Source organism: Microcaecilia unicolor, chromosome 10 (genome assembly GCF_901765095.1).
Source record: "Microcaecilia unicolor chromosome 10, aMicUni1.1, whole genome shotgun sequence".
In the NCBI taxonomy this organism is placed as follows: domain Eukaryota; kingdom Metazoa; phylum Chordata; class Amphibia; order Gymnophiona; family Siphonopidae; genus Microcaecilia; species Microcaecilia unicolor.
Genome location: NC_044040.1, coordinates 74,974,445 through 75,001,924, shown reverse-complemented (window position 1 = coordinate 75,001,924; position 27,480 = coordinate 74,974,445). Strand labels below are relative to the sequence as shown.

At 41.9% G+C, this 27,480-nt stretch overlaps 1 protein-coding gene across 3 annotated transcripts in view; it reads left to right on the top strand.

Moving 5' to 3' along the window:
* Positions 1-27,480, top strand: part of LRIG3 (leucine rich repeats and immunoglobulin like domains 3) — a 156,001-nt gene that overhangs the window by 108,364 nt on the left and 20,157 nt on the right. For all 3 annotated transcript variants that reach the window (XM_030216699.1, XM_030216698.1, XM_030216700.1), the window contains 3 exons: positions 4,129-4,449; positions 7,850-8,131; positions 10,670-11,134. In XM_030216699.1, the coding sequence (XP_030072559.1) occupies positions 4,129-4,449; positions 7,850-8,131; positions 10,670-11,134 (1,068 nt within the window). The remainder of the gene's footprint in view (positions 1-4,128; positions 4,450-7,849; positions 8,132-10,669; positions 11,135-27,480) is intronic.

The following is a 27,480-nucleotide window of genomic DNA, read 5'->3' as shown; positions in this document are numbered from 1 at the left end:
TTTATGTAATTTTGAGTGGACTAACACAGCAGCCACCACACTACTTCCTGCAAACTTACATGCTTTAGTTGTCATAGGAGGATCCACAATGTGGTTGACATGGTCAGCCATCCCAAAATTAATGCTGGGGTCATGCCGAACGTGCCAAGGCAAACTTTTGGCCTTAGGCATCTACTCACTCTGTCTATTGGGGAAATCTGCCCCTTCTCATCCCTTTATTAAACAGCTCACTTATTTGTTGACCCTTGGTTTTAAATAATCAAGGGGCTCATTTTTGAAACAGAAAAATGTCCAAAAAATAGTACAAAGCAGCAGATAGCCTTTTTTTGTCCAAAATGTCCAAATCGCTATTTCCAAAACTCATTTTAAGACATTTTTATATGTAGTTCATCTATAGCATGTCCAAATCACAAGGGGATGGGAGTTGGGCATTCCCAACATTTGGGATGTTTTCCTGCCATAATGGAACAAAACAAAAACATCCAGAGATAAAAGTTAGTCTTTTTTTTTCTAGACCTGTTTCAATCAAAACTAAGCCACAAAAATATGCTCTAAATGACCAGATGACCACTGGAGGGATGTGGATGAAACAGTACATACCAGCCTCTATGACAGCTTCAGATGTTATGGTCGGTCCTATTAGAGCAGCAAGCAGGTTCCTGAAATAGCTTAGTGGTCGGTGCAGTGCACTGTAGAGAAGGGGACACAGGCCCATATCCCACTCTATCCGTCACACATTTGGTGGAAAGTCTGAGCCCTCCCAAACCCACCAAAAACCTACTGCACCTGCATATAGGTGACACCTGCAGGCATAAGTTCTATTGTAGTGGTGCACAGTTGGGTACAGTAGGTTTTTGGTGAGTTTTTGAGGGATCCTCATGCAATATAAGGAGGTAATGGTGAATTGTTTACCTGAGCTCTTTTATGTGAAGACTGCTGCAGCACCCCCTAGGGTGCCTGCCCTGCTGGGATGTCTGTAGGGCCAATATACTAAGAATGTTGCCCCCGCCCCAAGAAATCCCAGTGGCTTGTTTTTGTGTGTTTTTTCCCCCCTTACATTTTACATTTAAAAAAAAAATAGTCCAAAAGTAAACACACTGAGCACAAAGGACTAGATTCTATATATGGCACTTGTAAATAGATGCCTAGATTTAGGTGCAATTTATAGAATACACTTAGCGGGTTTATAGAATATGCCTAGCGGCCATGCCTGCGACTAACTCTAGGCATGTCCATTTACACCAAGTTTTGGCACCTAAGTTAGGTGTATTCTATAACCCTGCATGTAAATTTTCAGAACACCTGCGACCCACCCATTCCATTCCCATAGCCACCCCCCCTCCTTTTTGGCAGTGCGCATTAGAATTTACATGCACCACTTTACAGAATATGCTTAGCACGTTCATGTGAATTCTCATTAATGCCAATTAGTGTTAATTGCTTGTTAAGTGGCAGTTATCGGCGCTGATTGGCTTGTTAAGTAATTAAATTGCGTAAATCCTGGATATGACCGGATTTGTGTGTGCAATTTAAGTCACGCTATAGGGAAATGTCTACAAAGCATCTAGCAAATGGCCATTTTTGAAACAAAAGTTATTTTCTGGTTCGAAAATCGCTATGTTCATCACTTGATTTTGGACGTTTTCATCAAAACGTCCAAAATCAGATTTAGATGACATATTTAAAATGCTCCTCCAAGTGGAATAACATGGTAGCTAAATACATTATTTCAATGATTTACTGAAAATATGAAAAGAAAATATATTTTGTTATCTATTTTTCACATTTATTTTTACTGTAGGTTAAGGGGTTCTTTTACTAAGCTACAGTAAGCACTAACTTGAGCTTACTGCAGCAAAAAAGGGCTTACCTTGGAGCACGTTTTGGTGTCTTGAGGTAGTTTTGGGATCAGCGCAAGCTGCCCATGTGCTAAAATAAATAGAATTTATTTTTTAGTGCTGGGGTGGGTCTAGGGGCAGAGAGTAGGCGTGTACTGAGCTAATTGGTTAGCTTAGCTACATTACTACATGCTAACCGATTAGAACATGAACCCTTACTGCCTACAAGTAGGTGGTGGTAGGGCGCACTAATGGCCATGCAGTAATGGGAAAATTAGTGCATAGCCATTAATAGAGAAAATAGAAAATGCTGTCATTTTATCCCTGCAGTAAAAATGGGCTTAGCACACATGAGTGACCCATGTAAGGATGTACTAAAGCCGTTTTGATTCGCAGTTTGGTAAAAAATTGCTAGTGGACACCAACAAAGCTTTTGTCTTAAGACATAAGAATGGGAGAGAAGCTTTTAGTAAATGAGGACCTTCTAGGATGCACAATTTGATATTTTTCTGTTTTTTTCTATGGTATGTTCTTGAGTATGTAATTGTCCTGACATGATTGGTTCTTCCATAGTTTCATAATTTCAAGAGTACAGCTGGTTGGAAAAAATATGAACCCATAATAGTGGCATTTAATTTTGTAGGAGTATACACCTAAATATGTGCATAACTTTTTCCCCATGCAGGCACTGATGAATTTTCAGAATGAAAGTTTGTGTATGTTTGAGTTTTTGAAAATTACCCCAGCAATTTTTGCAGTTGAATTTACACCTACTCTTTATCATACACAATTTTTACAAGTTAATTTACCTGAATATCTATTTTGTAAAGAATATGCAGGCAGTTTCTCAACCCTACCTCCACAAAGGACTTTCACTTAGGGGTCCTTTTTACTAAGCTGCGGTAAAATGTGACCTTGGCACACCCTTACACGGGTCTTTCCCGCGTGTTAAGGCCATTTTTACCGCAGCCAGAAAATAGCTGATTTTCTATTTTCCCAATTAATGGCCGTGTGCTAAAAAGGGCTTACCGCAGTGTCAGAGGCATCCTGTGGTAAAATCCTAATGTGTGCATGCAAACCACACGACAAAAAAATATTTCTGAAATTTTCTGCTAAGAGCTGAAATGTTAGACCTTGACCTGAACATAGTACACCAGCTTCAGGCTGCAGAAGAGGGGTATAATGTGGCCCATAGTACCACTGCTTATCATTTTCTATCTGTCAACTACTGTTACATAAGGGTACTGTGATGAAGCCAGGACTGTGGAGTCAGTACACCAAACCTTCAAACCAAATACCTCTAGTTCTCTACTGACCGGCTCTGACTCCAGCTTTGATTTTGACCTTGTATAGTATATCTAAGAGAAATTTGATTAATTACAGAAACATAGGATATTTCTTTATTTACAAAATTAGGACTAATAGGCCATAAAATATATTTACTTCAAGTTTGAACAAAGAACCTGAACTATATATAAAAAGTATAAAATTATAAATTTACGATATATCATAATGTTGTATTTTGAAGCTGCATTTGTTGGCTGTATAGTTTTGCCGACTCTGACTCCCCCCCAAAATTGCTTCCGAGTCCAACTCCATGATTCCGATTCTGACTTCACAGAAATGGTTGAAGCAACAATATAGAGGATAATTTTCAAACTCATTTAACCTGGGAAAATTGGCCTGTCTGAAAACTCCCTAAGGATGGCTAAAAGGCGCACATAGGGTTTACAATGTTCCTACTTAGCTATATTACAAGATGGCAGTGTTTAGATCAGGAGAATAAAGTACATATTCAGAATACTGTTTTTAGATATGTTTACAAACAGGACACCAATTGCCACATATGGGTGATATCATATGTGGCAATATGTGTTCTGCTGTCCTCGGAGAACACCTGATACAGGTGAGTAACTTTGCTTTTCTATGTAGTTTATTTTTCTTGAAATGGGCCTAGCATTTTACTGGTGTAGAACAACCCACAGATTTTGTTCCTGTGGGCTATTAAAATTTGTCTCCATAGTAGAGATGTGAAAATAAATAAGAACTAAGGTATTCATATTTGATTTTTGCTTTTATGTAAGTATGAGGTGCAAGTCAGCTAGTTGTGTAAATTTTGATGCAGACATTTATTCCTCACATACTGTATTATACCAGAACTAATGTACAGCGCTGCATATGTCTAGTAGCTCTATAGAAATAAGAAGTAGTAGTAGTAATAGTAATAACAGTACCAAAGACGCACAGATTTGAGACATACAGTTGTGTTTTTTCTCCTTTATTGTCCTAGATGATTTCCCTAAACCTCAAATTACGGTCCAGCCTGAAACCCAGTCAGCAATAAAAGGTTCCAATGTGAGTTTTATCTGCTCAGCTGCCAGCAGCAGTAATTCCCCAATGACTTTTGCATGGAAGAAGGACAATGAGCTGCTGTATGATGCTGAAATTGAGAATTATGCACACATCCGAGCTCAAGGCGCTGAAGTGATGGAGTACACTACCATTTTACGAGTGCACAAGGTTGAATTTGACAATGAAGGAAAATACCAATGTGTTATTTCTAATCACTTTGGCTCATCATACTCCATAAAAGCCAAGCTAACAGTGAATAGTATGTATCTTATTATTTGATAATTTTTTGAAAATTCACATTGTAAAGGAAAGCGGGATCCATTTTGCCTTCATATTTTAATTTGCAGGAGGAAGGACTTTATAACACAGTTGAAGCTGATAACTTATTTCTTTCCTGTATGCCATACCTAGTGTAATCCCTTTTCTGTCCTATCCTCCCTTTGTCTTCATTTGTCTTTCTTCCGTTTTCTTAATTGAGTGCTTATCTTGTAAAGTTTGAATGAGCTGGTATGACTGGATATCTTTTCCTATAAAATTTTGTAGTTCCTTTCCCTAACTGTTTCTGAGTGTTTTATTTTACGTTGTTAACTGCCCAGAATCTGTGAGTCAACTTGGGCGGTATAGCAAGTTTTAATTAAACTATAAGCTATAAGGGCCTGATATTCAGCTGGCGGTGGGCAGCATGTTTGCTGTCCACCACCAGTGTTAACCCAGATGTTCAATGCCGGGCATATCCAGTGACCAGCATTGGATATCCTTTTTTATTTTGGTCGCTGAAAAGTTAATCGGATATGTCACTATTCAGTGCTAACTGATTAAACTTTTAGCGGTCAAAGATAGGCCTGCTATTTAAGCGGTCTATTTTGACTGCTCAACATAGACGGTTAGGCGCTGAATATCCATGCCTAACCAGCTATGTCACGTGATGTAGTCGGTTAGCAGCTAGCCACAAACCGAGATATTCAGTGGAAGATAACCGGTTATTTCCCACTGAATATCTCCTCCTCTTCACCCTATAACCCACTCCCTCAACCAACCAACTCAGGCCTCCTTCTCCTCATTTCCTGATATCACCAAAGAGGAAACCGCCCATCTTCTTTCCTCCTCGAAATGCACCACCTGTTCCTCTGACCCCATCCCCACCAACTTACTTAACACCATCTCTCCTACTGTTACCCCCCCCCCCCCCCCATCTGTCATATCCTCAACCTCTCTCTCTCCACTGCAACTGTCCCTGACACCTTCAAGCATGCGGTAGTCACACCACTCCTCAAAAAACCATCACTTGATCCTACCTGTCCCTCCAACTACCGCCCCATTTCCCTCCTACCCTTCCTCTCCAAGATACATGAACGCGCCGTTCACAGCCGTTGCCTTGATTTTCTCTCCTCTCATGCCATCCTCGATCAACTTCAATCCGGATTTCGACCCCTACACTCGACAGAAACGGCACTGTCTAAAGTCTGCAATGACCTGTTCCTTGCCAAATCCAAAGATCAGTACTCCATCCTCATCCTCCTCGACCTATCCGCCGCTTTCGACACTGTCAATCACAACTTACTTCTTGCTACACTGTCATCATTTGGGTTCCAGGGCTCTGTCCTCTCCTGGTTCTTCTCTTATTTCTCCCACCGTACCTTCAGAGTACATTCTCATGGTTCTTCCTACACCCCCATCCCGTTCTCTGTTGGAGTTCCTCAGGGATCTGTCCTTGGACCCCTTCTTTTTTCAATCTACACCTCTTCCCTGGGCTCCCTGATCTCATCTCATGGCTTCCAATACCATCTTTATGCTGATGACACCCAGCTTTATCTCTCCACACCAGACATCACTGCGGAAACCCAGGCCAAAGTATCGGCCTGCTTATCCGACATTGCTGCCTGGATGTCCAACCGCCACCAGAAACTGAACATGGCCAAGACCGAGCTTATTGTCTTCCCACCCAAACCCACTTCCCCTCTCCCTCCACTCTCTATCTCAGTTGATAACACCCTCATCATCCCCGTCTCATCTGCCCGCAACCTCGGAGTCATCTTCGACTCCTCCCTCTCCTTCTCTGCGCATATCCAGCAGATAGCCAAGACCTGTCGCTTCTTCCTCTATAACATTAGCAAAATTCACCCTTTCCTCTCCGAACTCTCATCCACTCTCTCATTACCTCTCGCCTTGACTACTGCAACCTACTGCTCACTGGCCTCCCACTTAGCCATCTATCCCCCCTTCAGTCCGTTCAGAACTCTGCTGCACGTCTTATCTTCCACCTGGACCGATATACTCATATCACCCCTCTCCTCAAGTCACTTCACTGGCTTCCGATCAGTTACCGCATACAGTTCAAGCTTCTCCTACTAACCTACAAATGCACTCGATCTGCAGCCTCTCCTTACCTCTCTACCCTCATCTCCCCTTACGTTCCTACCCGTAACCTCCGCTCTCAAGACAAATCCCTCCTCTCAGTCCCCTTCTCCACCACCGCCAACTCCAGGCTCTGCCCTTTCTGCCTCACCTCACCCCATGCTTGGAATAAACTCCCTGAGCCCATACGCTAGGCCCCCTCCCTGCTCATCTTTAAATCCTTGCTCAAAGCCCACCTCTTCAATGTCGCCTTTGGCTCCTAACCACTATACCTCTATTCAGAAATATAGACTGCCCCAACCTGACATTTCATCCTTTAGATTGTAAGCTCCTTTGAACAGGGACTGTCCTTCGTTGTTAAACTGTACAGCGCTGCGTAACCCTAGTAGCGCTCTAGAAATGTTAAGTAGTAGTAGTAGGTGCTTATACCTTATTTAACTGGTCAGCAGCCATTACTGGCTGGTTAAATAGTTTTGAATATTGGAGGGAAAGTATTTTGATTAAAGAGCATGGTAAATTCTGTCACTGTTAGATCTTTATATATGCAAAACAACCACAAAAAGTGGAGCAAACACAAAGATCCCACGGGGTGGATAGAATCAAGAAACAAGGAGTGGGGAGCGAGAATTGGATTAGGCTCATCAAAAACAGACTCAGGACGCCAGTGTCCTGAGTCTGTTTTTGAAGAACCTGATCCAGTTCCCACTCTTTGTTTCTAGACCTTTATATATACCAGAATCTTTTTCTTGAAAAGCTGCACTTGTAATTAAGATTGAAAGTAAGAATCATAAAAGGGAATAATGATGCTTGGAAGCCTTCCTATTGTATATTTACCCATGGTGAAAATTCTGTCCACCCCAAATATATGGAAAATTATGTATGTTATCCTATAGCATGCATGCTTTCTGTCAGGGGCAGACTGACCATTGGAATAATAGGGCACTGCCCGAGGACCCACAGCAGTAGGAGGCCCACTTTCCCCTAGCTTCCATCTAATTTAATCACTTTTGATAGGTGGTTAGGGGCCCATGACCCTTATTACCCAAGGGCCCAGATTACTGTCAGTTTGCCCCTGCTTTCTGTCATCAGGTAAAGGGGTGGAGTTAGGTTGGGCTCTTTTAAAGTGTGTAAGAGCATTGGCTGGCTACCATATTTTGCAAGGAAAACTTCATGGAGTTTCCCTTTGACTTGTAGACCCACAGCTACAATATACCCATGGGCTAGTTAGTTATCCATGGGGACTGAAAATACACCCCAGTAAGAGTCTTATTGCATGCTGTAATACCTTTTCTATTATATTACAGTTCTTCCTTCATTTACAAAGATGCCCATGGACCTCACCATTCGAGCTGGTGCATTAGCACGATTAGAATGTGCTGCATTTGGCCACCCAACACCACAGATAGCCTGGCAGAAAAATGGTGGCACGGATTTTCCAGCAGCACGCGAGAGACGCATGCATGTAATGCCAGAAGATGATGTATTCTTTATTGTGAATGTGAAAATTGAGGACACTGGAGTCTACAGCTGTACTGCTCAAAACAGTGCTGGAAGTATTTCAGCCAATGCAACACTTACTGTACTAGGTAAGAAAAGAAGCTATATGTGACAGTTCTACCTCAGGTAGGGAACAGTGTGCTGCATATTCACTAGCTCTAGGGGTGAGATTTTAATCCAGATCTGGATTTCATACAACCTTGTAGACATATTTACTAACATCCCAAGTCCATCTGGATAAACTGGTTCTTGGATGGGGTGGAGGGATCTCAGTGATCGGTGTTGGGGAAATGAAAGGGGGAGCAAAAAGTGGGGGAGAGATTCTGTAGGGGACAGGGAAAGAAAATGATCTAGGAGGAAGTTGATGCAGAAGGGATCTTAAGGATGCAAGGGGATTGGAGAAGAGGGGATGAGGGCAGTGGTGTGCTGGAGCCGGCTCGCACCGGCTCGCAAGAGCCGGTTGTTAACTTTGCTCGGCTCTTGCAAGCCGGTTGTTGAAACGTGTGAGCTGGCTCTTCTCCCTCCCGATCTGGTCCCGTCTGTCCCTCCCGATCCGATTCGGTCTCTCCCTCCCGATCCCTCACGTCACCGACCCGACCTGACTCTTCGCATTCTTCGGGGCAGGCAGTCTTGCCTGCCCGCTGCCAGAACTGACTCTCCCCCACTGGTGCTGCCGGTTCGCACTTTAAAAATGGCCACCGAGACTTCCAGAAGCGGCCTCGCGAGACTTCTGCTGAAGTCTCGGGGGCCATTTTGAAGCGCGAACCGGCCGGCAGCGCCAGTGGGGGAGAGTCAGTTCTGGCAGCGGGCAGGCAAGACTGCCTGCCCCGAAGAATGCGAAGAGTCAGGTCCGGTGGGTTACATGAGGGATCGGGAGGGAGGGAGCAGGGGAGGAGAATTCGCCAACAACTCGGGAGGTGGCAGGAGAGAGAAGAGAGTCGCTGGGCATTTGTGGATGGAGGGGAAAGGAGGGTCGCTGAGTATGGCTGGGTGCATGCAGGGCAGGGGAGAGGAGGCAGGAGGGTCACTGCTGGACATGGGTAAATGGAGGGCAGGGGAAAGGGGGGGATCACTGGGTATGGGTGCATGCAGGGCAGGGGAGAGGAGGGTCACTTCTGGACATGGGTGCATGGAGGGTCACTGGACATAGGTGGATGGAGGGCAGGGGAGAGGAGGGTCACTGGGTATGGGTGCATGGAGGGCAGGGGAGAGGAGGGTCGCTGGGTGCATGCAGGGCAGGGGGAGAGAAGGGTCACTGGACATGGGTGGATGGAGAGGGGGGAGAGAGAAGAAATGCTGGACATGGATGGAAGGGAGGGAAGAGTGAGGAAGGAGATGAGATGAGGGAAAAGAAAGAGAGGAGAAAAACTGCACATGGATGAAGAAAATAGGCAGAAGCTGAGGACCAGAAATGAAGAAGAAAGGAGGAAAGGAAAGAAATAAAGGGAAAGGAAGCCCTGGAAACGGAGTTAAGAGGACAGATAGCAGCAGAATCGGATACTGGGCCAACATGATCAGAAAAACAGTCACCAGACAACAAAGGTAGAAAAAAAAATCATTTTATTTTCATTATAGTGTTTGGAATATGTTCACTTTGAGAATCAGGTGCTCAACATTAAAAGTTTATATTTATTTACTTATTTATGGCATTTTCTCGCACATTAAACATGAATTAGATTGGAACCTGGGATCATTTAATTTTTTTTTCCTGGAGTAATGCATTGCCCCCACCCCCCTCCAGACTCTCTCCCCGGCTATAGCCAGCTCTGCAATCTGGGGGGGGGGGGGCGCAGAGGGGAACCGGGGAGAGAGCCTGTTGTTAAACATTTACCAGCACACCACTAGATGAGGCACACAGGAAGAGGAGGAGAGGGGAATTAGGTAGCAGCCAGAGGAAAAGATCATGAGGAGAGAAGGGGAGGATTGGGGGAAATGAAGTGGTAGATCGAGGAGGGAGAGATTGAGGCGCTCTCAGTAAACGTCTCCTCTAATCCCATTGCCAATTCTTTGACACAAACACTTTGTGCTGTCTCCAGTTCCCACACTTGTACCTTACATCCACATTGGGTTCTTTTTTTCTCTCACACTCTGTGCCTTGCATACCTTGCAGTTTCCCGTCACTCACTCTCCCATTCTAGCTTGGAGGAAGACAGTAGTGCTATGGCATCTCCTTTACTACTAGGGTCTTGAATGTCATGCAGAAAACTGTGCCAGGACACAATAATGCTCTAGAGTCTCTGAGATGATGCTCAATGTCATGCTTCCATAGTCAACCCAGGTGCAAACTGGGATGGTTGAAGAGTGGGAAAGATGTGCCACTGTTTCTGCTTTCACTTAGCTTTGCTCCTGGACTCCCACAGTAATTCTTTGTGGACTTGCCAATTCTGTAGTAAAGGTTTGGCATTGTGGCCTTGTCACAGAATGAAGGAGACACTGGCCCTTTAATGAGATGAGACAGTGCAAATAAGCACATTTATGTGGTGCTGTTAGACAGCGAATGAGTCACTGATTTTTGACCTTCTTTAAACACCTCATGGTTGTGATGCTGTGGTAATTTACACAAAATACTAGGCCAAGTACAAGATCCAAATTTATACTGAATGATGAAATGTCCATTTTTTCCTCAGAAACACCCTCATTTCTTCGACCACTGGTGGACCGAACTGTTACAAAAGGTGAAACTGCTGTCCTGCAGTGTATTGCTGGAGGAAACCCTTCACCCAAACTAAACTGGACAAAAGATGACAGCCCGTTGGTGGTTACAGAAAGACATTTTTTTGCTGCTGGTAATCAGCTGCTTATTATTGTGGACACAGATGTTGAAGATGCTGGAAAGTACACTTGTGAGATGTCCAACACGCTTGGAACAGAGCGGGGAAATGTTCGCCTTAATGTAATTCCTACACCTACATGTGATTCTCCTCCAAATGCTGCACCAAATGCTGTATCATCACTTGAGGATGATAGCTGGACCACGGTTGGCATTGTAATCATAGCAGTGGTTTGCTGTGTGGTAGGCACCTCCCTTATGTGGGTGGTCTTTATATACCACACAAGAAGGAAAAATGAAGACTGCAGCGTCACAAACACAGGTATGCAAAGTCAAGCTTGGTATTGGATCTGGTTGAGTATGTTGGTGTTTCTGATTTTTTATTTTTTAATGTAGAAATGGTGCACTCTTTCTTGCCAGAGATGTAGCAATCTGCATAGTTTGAAAACACCCTAGAAACCGTGTAGCCTTTCCCCAATTAATCAGGCTTCTGATTCCTGGTAATACATGTCTCCTCAATCCAGACAGTTAACTTTTCTCTCTCTCCTGAGAATGGCTGACACTGTCCAAACCCTACTTCAGTGACACAACTTAGCCAGCTGCACAGCTCTCTTAACCACACTGTCTTACCAGACTCCTGAGAAAGCTGTGGGTCCACGCTTCAGCCAGCTAACAGGGACAACTATTATATAAGATTTTAGCTAAGATTTTATAATTGGCATTAAGAAGATATATTGGCCTGTAATTTGTTACAGAGGTTGGATCTTTATTTGGTTTAGATAAAACGGTTATTATAGCTTCAGAGAATCTGTGAAAAAGTACTATATGCTTCCAGTGTTTTAAATAGAACATCCAAATGTGGTATTAAACATTTTTAAAGACCTTATTGAATTCACCAGGCAGGCCATCTGGGCCAGGAGCTTTACCAGGCTTTAATTGAGATATGGAGTCTATAATCTCCTTTTCCGTAATTGGTTTTTGCAAATGTTTAACTTCACCATCTGACCATGTAGGATTATTAAGGCCTGATAAAAAGTCCATAAGTTCTGTCTGGGAGGATGAAGATTCAGATTTATAAGGGTCTGAATAAAAATCTAGGGTTTTAGTGACAGAACGATTTTTGTGGTTAATGAGGTGTCTGCTTTTTACATCTTTTTGCTAGCATTCAACTGGCATTATTTTGTTCTGCATAACCAGACCTCTTCTGGAGAAAATTTTCATTGCCATCTTTGAGGCTCCAGATTTCATTATATTCATTTATATACAGTGCACTCCATTTAAGTGCACGTCGGATAAGCACATGCTCTGTTTAACTGCATGCCGTACTTCGGTCCCGTTTTTGGCGCCATCAATTTCTATGGGGACAAACTTCGGTTTACCGCACCACTGATAAGTGCAAGATTCGCTTATATGCATGGTTTAAGACCGCTCCTCTGCAGGAAAGACTCCGCATAAGCACACGCGCGGAATATGGAAGCCAATTGGTGCGTGACAAAGGGCGGTAAATTTGAAATCTCATTAACTGCCACAGGCAGAAGAAGCGAAAGAATGTTGTTAGAGTGTACACTGGAGTCGTCGTTATCGCGCAACTGTAAGACTTTAACACTGGCTGAACGAATAGAAGTTCTTAAAAAATTAGAAAACAAACAAAGTCAAGCATCTATTGTTAAAGAATATGGTGTCAATCCCAGTTAAATTTTGCGTATCTTGAAGCAGAAAGACCAGCTTCTGGAAGACTGGCAAAACAATACAAATCCACATCGGAAACGAAAATGGGCGGGAAAAGCTGAGGAGGTAGAAGATGCGCTTCTTTGGTGGTTTTCTCAAGTCAGGAGCAGACAGTTTCCTGTCAGTGGTCCACTGCTTATGGAGAAAGCTAATCAGCTAGCTGAAAGTCTTGGACTAACTGAATTCAAAGCCACTGTTGGATGGTTGGAAAGATGGAAGGAGAGAAACAACATAAAATTCAAGAAACAGCATGGTGAAAAACAAGACATTGATGACTTTGGTGCTGAAAATTGGGTTGTTTCAGTTCTTCCTACCATACGAATTTGCACCTCGTGACATTTTCAATGCTGACAAAAACGGTCTCTACTGGCGAGCGATTCCTGATGGAACACTTGCATTCAAACAAGCTGAAACTACAGGAAGTAAAACATCGAAGGACCAATTGACGATCCTCCTTTGCTGCAATATGGATGGGAGTGAGAAGTTGGAACCACTCGTCATTGGAAAAAGCAAACAGCCCTGTTGCTTCAAGAATGTTAAGCAACTTCCTGTGTCATATGAGGCTAACGCAAATTCATGGATGACTGGGGAAATTTGGAAGCAGTGACTAAAGAAGTTAGACACTAGAATGCGGGCACAAAAGCGTCAGATTTTGTTGCTTTGTGATAAATGTGCTGCATACAGTGATGTCAGTCTGTCTAACATCAAGGTGGTCTTCCTGCCACCAAACACTACCTCTTTGACAACCTATGGATCAGGGCATAATAGCCAATTTCAAACAACATTATCGGGCTCTAGTGCTACATCGTCTGATGAGCGTTATGGATGACCAGACTGGCAAGGATAAATGTGCTGTTGAACCGGCTCATAATCTATCACTGTTGGATTCCCTACATATGCAGAAAGAAGCCTGGAATCATGTTACACAGGCAACCATTGTGAACTGCTACAAGCAGGCAAGCTTTGTTAGGAATGTGGAGAGGGATGAAACAGATGCAGCTATTGCAAACGCGTCAGATGAACAGGCTATTGACATCCCAGCCGGTGTTACTGAAGTGGAGTTTCATCACTACTTAGCTATTGATTACGATCTTCAAACAGCTGACGACAGCACTGATGTCGAGATATGTGCCTACACGCAGGCAATGGCTGATGATGAAACAGATAATGAAATGAGCAGCAAGGCACATGCTGACGAAATTCAACAACCTCCTGTCACTTTTGCAAGAGCGCTGGAGAGTCTCAACACCGTGCAGGCCTATCTGGAGGCCACTGGATGTCAGTGCTATGACAATTTTTACTGTCTGGCAGACTTAGTCTGTGGAACTCACAGACACAAGAGTGTACAGAGGACTATGACTGATTACTTCAAGTAAGCCTAACGTCAGTTAATGGAGACTGTATACTGTACGTATAATAAAGAGTACTGTACATATGTTTATCAGATGTCAAGCTTCTTTGGGTCACAACGGTTAAGTGCACGCTCCGGTTAACTGCATGCTGTGTACGTGCCTACAATATCCGTATAGTTGCCTACATGGCTAACACGTACGTTAATTGTAGGCGCATTAAAAATGCTAACGCACCTTAGTAAACAGGGCCCTTATTCTGGTGAGCTGCTATAGAAATGAGTTTTCGCCTTAGGGCAGCCTTAAAAACCTCCCATAAGACAATCTGGTTGGTGTCTGAGAGTTTGTTCAATTCAAAGACGTTTTCAATACAATTTTGAATTCTGTTAACATAGTCCTCATTAGATAGTAATTGGGAATTCAAACGCAAGATAGGGTTTTTGGAGGGACTATGAGAAGTGTTTTGGATATTGATAGTAATTGCTAAGTGGTCTGAGATGGTTATAGATTTAATGTAAGTGTGTGTAATATGAGCTAGGAGACTGTTAGAAACCAAAAAGTAATCTATCATGGAGTAACGTTGGTGTGGAGAAGAAAAGAAAGTAAAATATCTGTCTGTGGGGTGAAATTGTCGCCAGGGATCAATCTTTCACTATCATTACCATTCTGCCGGCCCCCCCACCCTTGAGATCCACCTGCTGCAGGTCTCTCTGCCTCTCACAGCTCCTTAGGGAAATCCCTTTTCCAAGCAGGCTGGGAGTTGTGGCTCCCTCCTAGGGAAACTCTATTCTTCCTTTGTTCCTCTGAGAACTGGCCCTTCCTTCCAGTGGGACTCCTTCCTTTCCTCTGGCCTCTAGGGAAACCACCCTTCCTTTGCTGTGGACCCCTTTCCCTCCTGGCTTGCTACTTTTAACAGAATGTGTTTTCTAGTCACTTGCTGGGGAAACCAAGGTACATGCAGCTGCCTATATTGGGAAACTGACGTAGCCTGGGGAATACCCCTCCCCCTAAGCAGCTTGCACTTGGGTTTATGCTGCCTCTTTCTTATAAGGTAAGTACTGGGGATTTTGTTCTTTCTCCCTTCTCCCAGAATGTAAGATCACTAACACTGTGTGCTTTTCTTTGGGGGAGGCATATAGGTTTTCTGCCTCCAGGTTTTCCCCTGTTCCCAGTCCTACTATCTCCTCTATGACTTAAAATGGAACCTTTTGGCACTCTTGCTTTTTCTCTCTGTCCAGGGGAGCTGACCACTTCAGCCGGTCACAATACATAAAATTATAGTAAGGCTGCAATTAAGTATCAGGAAGTATGTTTGTGTGTGGTTCTAACAGTAACAATGCATCCAGATTTCAGATGAATTGGTATATATGTAGCTGCATTTTAGAAAGGACGTCCAGCTCAGAATATGGACGTCCAAGTCAGAACATCACAAATGGAGGTCCATCTCACATGTATTTTAGAACAGGATACAGCCTGTTGTAAAATACATGTGAGATGGACGTCCATGTGTTGGAAACGTCCAGCATGAACATCTGTTTTACAAACTAAGGGCCCTGTTTACTAAGGTGCGCTAGCATTTTTAGAGTGCGCTAAAAATTCTAGTGTGCCTACAGCGCATCTTAGTAAACGGGCCCTAAAACTTCCAAATTATTAATGGGGGAAAACAATGGACATGGATGTTTGTGCTATCACAAGCAGAACAGAGGAGTAGCCTAACAATTAGGGGACCCAGGTTTAGATCACACTTCAGCTGTTTGTGATTATTTTTTAATTGTGAGCCTTCCAGAAACAGAAAAATACCTACTGTACCTGAATGTACACCATTTCAGTAGCTTTTAGGCATCTTATATATTAGGGTGCAGTAGGTATTTTTCTGTCCTTGGAAGGCTCACAAAAAAAGAAGCCTGACATAGGATTTGATCCTGGGTCCCTTGGTTTCAAGTCCACTGCACTAAGACTACTCCTCAGACGTGCAGAATGTCCATACTTCTTGAAGCTGTCTTACAGCCTGGTATCCCTTTCTGTTTCAACATTTAAGGGAGAGGGAGGGGGAAAGAAACCTTAATCCCTCCAGTGGACAGCTGTTCAATCGGAGCACTTTTCTGTAACCTGGACGTGACAAATAGCAGGTCTAAATAACAACTATCTTTTTAGACTTGGGTGTCCTTTCCCCTTCTATAATTGGAGTTAGATGTTCATATTTTGTGCCCTCACTAGTACCGCCTAAAACATCCCCAGACCATGCCCCCTTGCCATATTGACGTACTGCAGTGTCAAATGTCCATATCTTACTTTTGTAAAATTGGGATTTAGACATCCATACAATATGGACTTCTAAAAGCCAGTTTTCAGACGTCCAAAACAAGAATAACCAGTATGAGTTTGTCAGAAGTTTCCTCCTTTAGTGTACCTGATGCGTTCTTTGGTAGTGATTTGAATTTTACTTTTCAGGCTTATTAGTGTGAGTAAATATCATGACTAAACATAACAATGCTATGTTTTATAACTGGTTTTAGAAAGGTTCAGAAATAGCAGGCCCATACCTTTTTGATCATGTTGCTATCAGAGCACCTTGTCCATGGCTTTACATATCCTACAGATTTGGGCCACAGTTGCACGTATTATATCTGTCTTTTATTTTTTAAGATAGAAAAAGTGTGCATAAATAAGTCTCACACAGTTTGGTACCCCTTGTATAATACTGGAGGTGTATAAAACGTATTTATGAAAACGTTGCATACATTGATCTAAGAATCATTTTCATATTTTGAATATCCTGTAAATCAAGTTGGTTTAAGGTGCTTGGACTAGATTGCATATCCCTTTTGTAGTAGTCAGAAATGGTAACTCAAGTTGAAAGCAATTTTGTTCAGTTGATGACACATCCAAGCAATTGGTGTTTTAGTGCAAAATACCGTATGGTAGAATCAAAATAAAATGTTTAATTCCAGCTGTCTCATTACAACACATGCTAATTCCCCAGCAGTGCTGTTTCAGAGTTGTTTGAAGCACTGTTTCTCTGATTGCTGACTTTCTACTACTTAACTTAGGCATTTGCACCATCTCCATTCCAAAGGCATTCAACAATAAAAGGCCCTGTTTACTAAACCGCACTATACAGTGGGGGAAATAAGTATTTGATCCCTTGCTGATTTTGTAAGTTTGCCCACTGACAAAGACATGAGCAGCCCATAATTGAAGGGTAGGTTATTGGTAACAGTGAGAGATAGCACATCACAAATTAAATCCGGAAAATCACATTGTGGAAAGTATATGAATTTATTTGCATTCTGCAGAGGGAAATAAGTATTTGATCCCCCACCAACCAGTAAGAGATCTGGCCCCTACAGACCAGGTAGATGCTCCAAATCAACTCGTTACCTGCATGACAGACAGCTGTCGGCAATGGTCACCTGTATGAAAGACACCTGTCCACAGACTCAGTGAATCAGTCAGACTCTAACCTCTACAAAATGGCCAAGAGCAAGGAGCTGTCTAAGGATGTCAGGGACAAGATCATACACCTGCACAAGGCTGGAATGGGCTACAAAACCATCAGTAAGACGCTGGGCGAGAAGGAGACAACTGTTGGTGCCATAGTAAGAAAATGGAAGAAGTACAAAATGACTGTCAATCGACAAAGATCTGGGGCTCCACGCAAAATCTCACCTCGTGGGGTATCCTTGATCATGAGGAAGGTTAGAAATCAGCCTACAACTACAAGGGGGGAACTTGTCAATGATCTCAAGGCAGCTGGGACCACTGTCACCACGAAAACCATTGGTAACACATTACGACATAACGGATTGCAATCCTGCAGTGCCCGCAAGGTCCCCCTGCTCCGGAAGGCACATGTGACGGCCCGTCTGAAGTTTGCCAGTGAACACCTGGATGATGCCGAGAGTGATTGGGAGAAGGTGCTGTGGTCAGATGAGACAAAAATTGAGCTCTTTGGCATGAACTCAACTCGCCGTGTTTGGAGGAAGAGAAATGCTGCCTATGACCCAAAGAACACCGTCCCCACTGTCAAGCATGGAGGTGGAAATGTTATGTTTTGAGGGTGTTTCTCTGCTAAGGGCACAGGACTACTTCACCGCATCAATGGGAGAATGGATGGGGCCATGTACCGTACAATTCTGAGTGACAACCTCCTTCCCTCCGCCAGGGCCTTAAAAATGGGTCGTGGCTGGGTCTTCCAGCACGACAATGACCCAAAACATACAGCCAAGGCAACAAAGGAGTGGCTCAGGAAGAAGCACATTAGGGTCATGGAGTGGCCTAGCCAGTCACCAGACCTTAATCCCATTGAAAACTTATGGAGGGAGCTGAAGCTGCGAGTTGCCAAGCGACAGCCCAGAACTCTTAATGATTTAGAGATGATCTGCAAAGAGGAGTGGACCAAAATTCCTCCTGACATGTGTGCAAACCTCATCATCAACTACAGAAGACGTCTGACCGCTGTGCTTGCCAACAAGGGTTTTGCCACCAAGTATTAGGTCTTGTTTGCCAGAGGGATTAAATACTTATTTCCCTCTGCAGAATGCAAATAAATTCATATACTTTCCACAATGTGATTTTCCGGATTTAATTTGTGATGTGCTATCTCTCACTGTTACCAATAACCTACCCTTCAATTATGGGCTGCTCATGTCTTTGTCAGTGGGCAAACTTACAAAATCAGCAAGGGATCAAATACTTATTTCCCCCACTGTAGGCGTGCTAGCATTTTTAGCACAAGCTAAAAATTAGTGTGCGCTAATGCTAGAGGCACCCATAGGAATATATGGGTCTCTATCATTTAGCGCACGCTAAAAATGCTAGAGCACCTTAGTAATCAGGGCCCAAAGTGTCTTAATAAAAAAAGCACAACAAATACTATTTAGTGGTGAATCTTGGCCATAGCTTTATTAATACAAAGTTCATGCATTTCAAATACATTTTCCCAATGCAAGGTTTCACATTAGGAGTCACTGACCAAGAAAGGGATCTAGGTGTCGTTGTTGATACGTTGAAACCTTCTGCTCAGTGTGCTGCTGCGGCTAAGAAATCAAATAGAATGTTAGGTATTATTAGGAAAGGAATGGAAAACAAAAATGAGGATGTTATAATGCCTTTGTATTGCTCCATGGTGCGACTGCACCTCGAATATTGTGTTCAATTCTGGTTGCCGCATCTCAAAAAAGATATAGTGGAATTAGAAAATGTGCAGAGAAGGGTGACAAAAATGCTAAAGGGGATGGGACGACTTCCCTATGAGGAAAGGCTAAAGTGGCTAGGGCTCTTCAGCTTGGAGGAAAGGCGGCTGAGGGGAGTTATGATAGAGGTCTATAAAATAATGAGTGGAGTTGAACGGGTAGATGTGAAGCGTCTGTTTATGCTTTCCAAAAATACTAGGACTAGGGGGCATGTAGTAAATGTAGTAAATTTAAAACGAATCGGAGAAACTTTTTCTTCACTCAACGTGTAATTAAACTCTGGAATTTGTTGCTAGAGAATGTGGTAAAGGCGGTTAGCTTAGCGGAGTTTAAAAAAGGTTTGGGCGGCTTCCTAAAGGAAAAGTCCATAGACCGTTATTAAATGTACTTGGGGAAAATCCACTATTTCTGGGATAAGCAGTATAAAATGTTTTGTACTTTTTTGGGATCTTGCCAGGTATTTGTGACCTGGATTGGACACTGTTGGAAACAGGATGCTGGGCTTGATGTACCTTTGGTCTTTCCCAGTATGGCAATACTTATGTACTTCATTTGTACTAGACAGTGACGTACTAGGCAATTCGTATCACATATCAATTCCTCCTATATCTCTTCTGCCGTAATACAAAACTGGAAATTAATTTCAATCCCTTTTCCACCCCTCCATCCTTACCCTGTAAGCATGGTGATATTGCACATACTTTACTTCCAAAAGTGAGGCCTGCCAATGCATGTTACCGATTTCCCTCATTAGTGAGCTGCAGCCGAAGATCTGCAACAACCATCCAAAATATCTCGAATACTGCTCAGAAATATGTCTTGGCCAGTCTCAGACAGATGTATGCCATCAGAAACAGCCCAGGACAGTCGGCAGTCAATAAATCATTAAAAATCATCAAGCCTATAGATAAAACCACAAATATTTAAACTTCCACATTTACCGCTTTCTTAGCTTTTCAATTGCTTTAGGAGATTTCACATCTTTCCACACTCTTCACGGAATAATTTCAGACCAAATAATTGTAACTTCTGGAAAGTAATATCGAATAGAAAATATATCGTTTCATTTGACTAATAAGCTCAACACCTTTAATATAACAAATATTACTCCACAGATGAATAAATTTGGATATATCATAATAATTCAACAATAACAATGGCAATAATTGAGCCCATCTCATATCTCTAATTCCCATCCAAATTTAAACAAATGGTATAAACACTTAACCCCAATTGTAATCCCCACTTAGATTCAGCTGCTCTTTTTCTTGCCAAGAAAATGAAAGAATGGCCACACGTCCAAGTGATAATTTCTGCATATTCAAAAAAGTTGACCCTGAAAAAGAAGAATCATAAATATATCAATTTTAATGAATATGTATCTCAAATGTATCAGATCGCTATTGTTTAATTCTTTTGATCTTAACTGAAAGTCCACAAGAAGCAGCAAAAGAAGCTGCCCCTATTCTAAATGAATATGTGCCATATTTCACATTCAAACCCAGACCCTCCAAACTGTGGTTCTATATTGCACTGAATTGAAATCTAGTAAGAGGGGAACCATACCAATACAATCCTGTCCCTGAATGCAAGAACTGAAATGTTGCAGTACAATTAATTAGTCAAATCATTAATTATTAACACCCTTTAGAATTAGCCAGGCACCACATCCTGCTTGGTCAGACTTTTTGTTTTGTTTTATTAAATTTCAGAATAATATACCAATCAAATTAACACTTGTACAGCAAAGTGATGAAAAACAAAGAATAACACCTTAAATCAATTTATAGAACAAAGGAATACATCACTCAAGTCCCCATAAATGGGATCCAAGATTTATACAAGGAGAATATTGGATAATAAATCAAAGAAAATATGACAAAACTGACACTACCGGAAAGCTAAAAGACAAAGGCAGGAAGGACCCTCTACATCAGGAAAATCAAGCAAGGAGGAGTAGAGGCTGACCAACAGACGAATCCAACACTGGAGATATTGTGAAGAAATACTTTATTGTCGCTTATACAGGGGGACCTGACACAGTCCGTGTTTCGGCGTCACAGAACGCCTACATCAGGGGTCTTGTAATAGTTCCTCAGAAAACACTTTATATTCCAAAACAGTCAGGAGATGCCAACTCAAGGGACAAATGAACAAACACTGCCAGCCCCAGCAGGGGACTCGAGTTGGCATCTCCTGTTTTGGAATATAAAGTGTTTTCCGAGGAACTATTACAAGACCCCTGATATAAGCGTTTTGTGACACCGAAACACGGACCAAGTCAGGTCCCCCTGTATCAATGACAATAAAGTATTTTTTCACAATATCTCCAGTGTTGGATTCATCTGCTGGTCAGTCTCAACTGCCGGGAAGCTGTACATTTCAATGAGAGCTAACATCAGACGGGAGTGTAGGGCCAGATTCTATATATGGTGCCTAAAATTTCCGCACGGATTTAAGCGTATTCTATAAGATTTAGGTTCAGTTCTTAGTCAATACTATAGTGCCTAAATCTATGCGTGCCCATTTATGCCAATAAAAACCTGATGTAAATCTGTGTGTGTATATTTAGGCGCACTGACCCGTATTCTGTAATTACATGCAGAAATTTTGGCATGCCCACGAAATACCCACAGATACCCCCTTTTAAACTATGCGCATTTATTTTGAACTGTTCACTTTTCAATTTAGGCACAGTTTTTTTTATAGAATACGCTTAGCGATTTCTGTGCATAAATTCTGATACTTGCCAATTAGTGTTCATTATTGCTTGTTAAATGCTGTTAAAAACACTGATTGGCTTGTACGCCAGTTAAGTTACCCGTGTATTTCTGCACAGAAATCTAAGAGCCATATATAAAACCTGGACCTTAGTGGCCAAAAAAGTTGTCAGATGTGATGGATCAAAGAATACATATTTAATTGATTGGTATGTGATAACACATTTACAGGGAAATCTTAAAAAGAAAGTTGCCCCAATCTGAAGGACCCTTGTTTCATTAACAAAAATTGCTTGTGATGTCATTGGGTTTCTCTTGAAACATCTGGGAATAACTGTATCTGAAATCCCATAAATGTCTTTACAATCTCAGCCAATCTTTATTCAGGGTTTAGGCCACTGTGTCCAACAAAGTAGCTGCAGTAGCAGAATCAGAGTGTGAAGATTGCAATATTGCAGAAATATCTAAATTACTTTCAACTCTAACTCTTTCATTTTTTGTCCCAAAATATCAATCTGTGGTGTATGTGTCTCAGGTACCTCAGTGTTTGAAGTAATCACTCCTGGCACTTTTCCAGCCGCCATTTCTGCTCCAGTGATGTCACCTTCCATGGCTGCAGTCTCGCACGGGGCTCGCAGAACCATGAGCCCTAGGTCACCACTAAGTAGGACGTTTCCTCTTGTAGGAGAGCTGTTCCAGCCTGTCCTGGCTGAAACACTACCCCTGCCGCAAGTGGCGAACTGCTTCTTCTTGGCTATGGAGGAGGGGCTCTCCGATCAGGACGCAAGGTGGGTTCCAGCCCAAGAGACACTGGGATCACTCCTCTGTCCTCCTGTGTCTCTAGCAGGCAACTCACCAACTCCATCTTCTTCCCAGCCCTTCTCGCATAAGAATCCATAGGGCCAATAATAAAGGAGGGAAGTCTCTGAGAGGAAAGCGTTGTTGGCATACCCTTCTGCTTCAGTATACCAAAATAAGACACGGAAATTGCAGAGAGAGGCACAGCATGTCAGATGCCAGCGGCCATCTTGGATCCTAAGCTTTCTGCTTGGTCGGTCTTTTGAACAATGAATGAAAAGCTGAACAGATTTCTTCTTTACTATCATATCCAGGTATAACAAACCAAACTGACCAGATGCAGATTTTGATGCTGCCATCAACTCACATATTTATAATGCTCCAAAGAATGCAAAAGAAAAGGCTACTTTAAATAATGCTACTTCATAAGCAGAAGTACAAATTACTGGCAGTATATTAAATCATTTTAGAAGTAACTCAGGAGAAATAGGTTGCCCTGGCAATCTACAAGGTTCATTTTTAACATAGCTAATAAAACCTTGCATCAGCTTATGCATAATAAAAACTCTCGAAGGATCAGTAAAACCAAATAATTTAGAAACTTAAACTAATCCTTGATAATGAAGCTTTCAGTACAGTTTTAGAAAACTTTAAATCTGATGCTCTGGAAATAAATTGCACTACTAGACTCATTCCTGTTGGTTTCTATGAAACTATGTCATTTGATCCTATCACATCTACAAAACGCCTCCATCCTGCTGCATACAATTTCCACGTATTTCCAGACAAAGCTCCTTAACAATTTGGCAACTGTGCTGGAATCACGTCCCAAATATCTGGTGTAATAACTGCTGGATATTCCTCTGCACCAGGGCCAAAGTATGAAAGTGTGCACACTGAAAGCGAGATGAAAAAATATCCGCTATACCATTCTCAATACCAGGCACATGTTTAGCAGATAATGTAACATTCAGCTTCCAACAACATAAAAATAAAACTCTGGTACATTCAACTAATAAAGCAGAATGCACAGTTTGCTTATTGATACACTCAACTACTGCCTTGTTGTCTGAATGCCACAGAACACGTCTATTCTGCAATTGAGTACTCCTGCTTCATACAGCAATAAAAACAGGAAATAACCCCAAGAAACAAATGTTCTTACACCATCCTTTCTCAATCCAGACTAAAGGTCAGATACCAGCACACCAAGCTCCTTTAAAGTATATGCCAAACCCCACTTGCTAGAGGCATCAGTAAATAGCTCTAAAGCAACATTAGAAACTACTAAAAATTGCCAAATACAAATACCAGTAAAATCTTTCAAAAAGTCTTTCCCATTTTTTAAATCTTCTTTTACCCCATGATTCAGATGTATGAAACGATGATTTCTTGTAACACCACCCTTACTCACCAAGCCCAATCTTCTAGTAAATTCTCTACCTATTAGTACTACCCGACATGCAAAGTTCAGATCTTTTTTTTACTGATGAAACCATCTCAACTAAATCACTTAATTTTTAACATTTCACTTCAAACGAGACTCCATCTTATTAGAATCAAGCTCAATACCCAAAAACTTTAATGTTGTACAAGGACCATCAGAATTTTCTGCTGCTAACGGAATACCAAAAGTGTTCAAATGTATCAACCATCTATTGACACAAGGAGGAATCAGCTGGACCCACAAACAAAAAATCATCCAAGAAGTGAATAATCAAATCCATTTGCAATGCTTGCACAACTATGCAGTGATAGAAGCAAATAGTTCAAAATATGCACACGAAACTGAGTACCACATAGGCAAACTCTTGTCCACATAAAACGTTCCCAGAAAACAAAAACCCAACAAATGGAAAGATTCTGGGTGAATAGGCAGGAGCCTAAAGGCAGGCTCAATATCAATTTTGCCATTAAACAACCTGGACCAAAAGCTCATAAAAGGGCCACTTCAGAATCAAATGATGTGTATTGAACTGAACATGCAGCTGGATTTATAAAACTGTTAACATTACATCTATCTGGATACAAAAGATTAGGGATTAATCTAAATTTTCTTTCTTCCTTATTCTGGATGATACCCAAAGGAGAAATAACCAAATTCTCCAGTGGAGATTTCACAAATGGGCCGGCAATTCCACCTAAATCAATTTCTTTCTGTAACTTGGCTATGACTACCTCCTTCATTTGAACCACAGAAAATGTATTGCTAGCCTTGTACACCAACACAGACCCATCATAAGGTATTGGAAACCCAAGTGAAAACCCATCTTCCAAAAAGTTTGCAACAGCACGATCTGGATACCCCCTGGCCCAAAACTGTACAGCATTAATATAAATTGGAAATGGGGCCTTGCACAACAGTTGAGCCTGTAACTTTGCTTGTGGGCAAAAAAAAAAAAAACTCCTTCTGCACAGCAATTCCCCCCACCTCCACCAAATCACATTTAAAAGATGGATGATTATTACCATGTAGACTACATCTATGCTTAAATCTACAAATAGACCTCTCACAACAGCCTGAATTAAAATGGAAACAGAAATTGGGCTGCCCTCCTACCTTCACTGAAGCAAGGGGACCTGAACTTCCATTATCATTTAAATGTAAAGCCTGATGAAATGCACTGCTCCCGTAAGGTATTGTACCCCAATTATGAATAACAGGTTGCTTACTCAAACCACTTACTGATTGACCAGTACCCATTCTAAGCATACCTCCACATACAGGAATCATCGCTGCTAACTAAATGTCTATACCTCTGTAAGCCCAAGAATGTAAATGTTTTTAGCCAAATGTTTCCTAAATTATTCATCATAATTAATCCATGCCCAACCACCATACTTCTGATGGGTCTTCAAAATTAAATCTGAATATTATAGCAATCCTGGATAAAGGTCTGGTTAAGCTTCACCTATAACACTAGACAGCAGAATAAAAGCAAGAAGCCAGTTTGTAATACTTTTTTAAATTTTAGCTTGCTTTCTTTTTTTTTTTCCCTCCTCCTTACTCACATCAGTTTTTTTTATCACTTACATCTTGATCTCCTGCTAATAACAAAAATATATCTATATATTTTCATATTAGCATTTTCCTGTGCATCTTTTGTGTCACCTATCTATGGGTTTGTTTTTTTTTTACAAAGGCACGCTAACATTTTTAGCGCATGCTAAAAATTAGCGTGAGCTAAACGCTAAGATGCCCATTATATTCCTATGTGCATCTTAGCATTTAGCGTGCACTAAAAACACTAGCATACCTTTATAAAAGGGGCCCTAAAGCAATAATGGGACACAAGCTCTGTCTACCTTCAGAAGACAAATTTACATTCATAGCACCTTGTTGCCTTGTCAAGTATAAAGTGTGACCTTGTCTATTACCCACATCATCTTCAGAGTCACTACTTGAAGAGGAATCTGAAGAGTCCCAAGTATCAGAGGACTCCCAAACATTCTGACTACCAGTCCTCAGTGACCTCAAACTTAAACGACGCTTAGTTTTTTCTTTATCCAGTCTCCTTACAATGTTCTTTAAACTCTTCAAAAAAATGTTATCCTTTAATTTTTTTTTCCTTAATTTAGCACAGCTTTTCCTTTTTCTATCAATTAAATTGCCAACTTCTCCCACAGTCTCATTACTGTCAACCAATTTGTGACACTGACCTGTGGCTGCAGAAGTGGGAACTTCATCGTCTTCCATACCCAGCATTTCTTCCATCTTCTCTCACCAGACTCTGAGTTAAATGTTTAATTGTACACCATCTCCCCCCCCCCCCCCCCACTAATACTAGCATACTTCCTTGACATCTTTTCAGACTCCATCAAATGCTCCTTTCTACAAACCTCCCTAGATGCTTGATAACCCACTTACTGGGTTCACAAGTTTGTGAAAAGGCATCCCTGCCATTACAAACTCTTTAGGAGCCGTAAAAGGCACTTAACCCCCACCAATCGCACACAAAATGACTACAGTATACTTAAATTCAGTCACCAATAACCCGTCCTGGTATAAGTTTCTGTCTGCCCCCTTACGCTTAAATTCCACGTCTAAAACAAACCGCCAATGCAACACTGACTACCCAGCTACTATTCCTGAACTACACCAGACTGCACAAATAAGAATACATTTTAATTAATTATTTAAAAGAAACAAAAAACAAGTGTCACTTTCCTCCTCATCAGTTGTGTTTGTCCAGCCGCTCGTGCTCCGAACTCTGTACAGTTGCCTGCTTAAACTCAGCTCCAATCCTTCAGCTAGTCCCCTTCCTCCAGCCTTAAATATCGTATCATATTCCATTAACACTAAACGTATAGAGGGGCATTTTCGATATGATGTCTAAGTTCAACTCGAGTAGTAAAAATGGCCATTTTCAAAACAAATGGGTTTTTTTTTTTTTTTTCAAAAATTGCTATTTGCTAGATGTTTTTGTGCTCTGTGCATTTATCTTTTTGGTCCATTTTCAAACCAAAAAAAAAGTCCAAGTGAAAAACACACAAAATCAAGCCATTGGGATGTAGGAGGAGACAGCATTCATAGTAGACTGTCTACACAGACATCCCAGGAGAGCAGCAGGGGACACCTTAAGGGGGGGGGGGGGGGAACTACAGTGGACTTCAAATAAATGCTACTAGGTATACATCTCACCATTGCTTCCTTATCTTGTCTGCTGAGCACCCCAAAACCCACTACCCCCAACTATACACCACTACTGTATCCCTTGTGGATGAAGGAGTCATCTATATGTGGGTGTAGTGGGTTTCTGTTGAGTTTTGGAGGGCTTACAGTTTCCACCACAAATGTAAAAAGTAGGGGGAGATATGGGCCTGGGTCCACCTGTTTGCAGTGTACTGCACCCAGCACTAGACTACTTCAGGGACCTC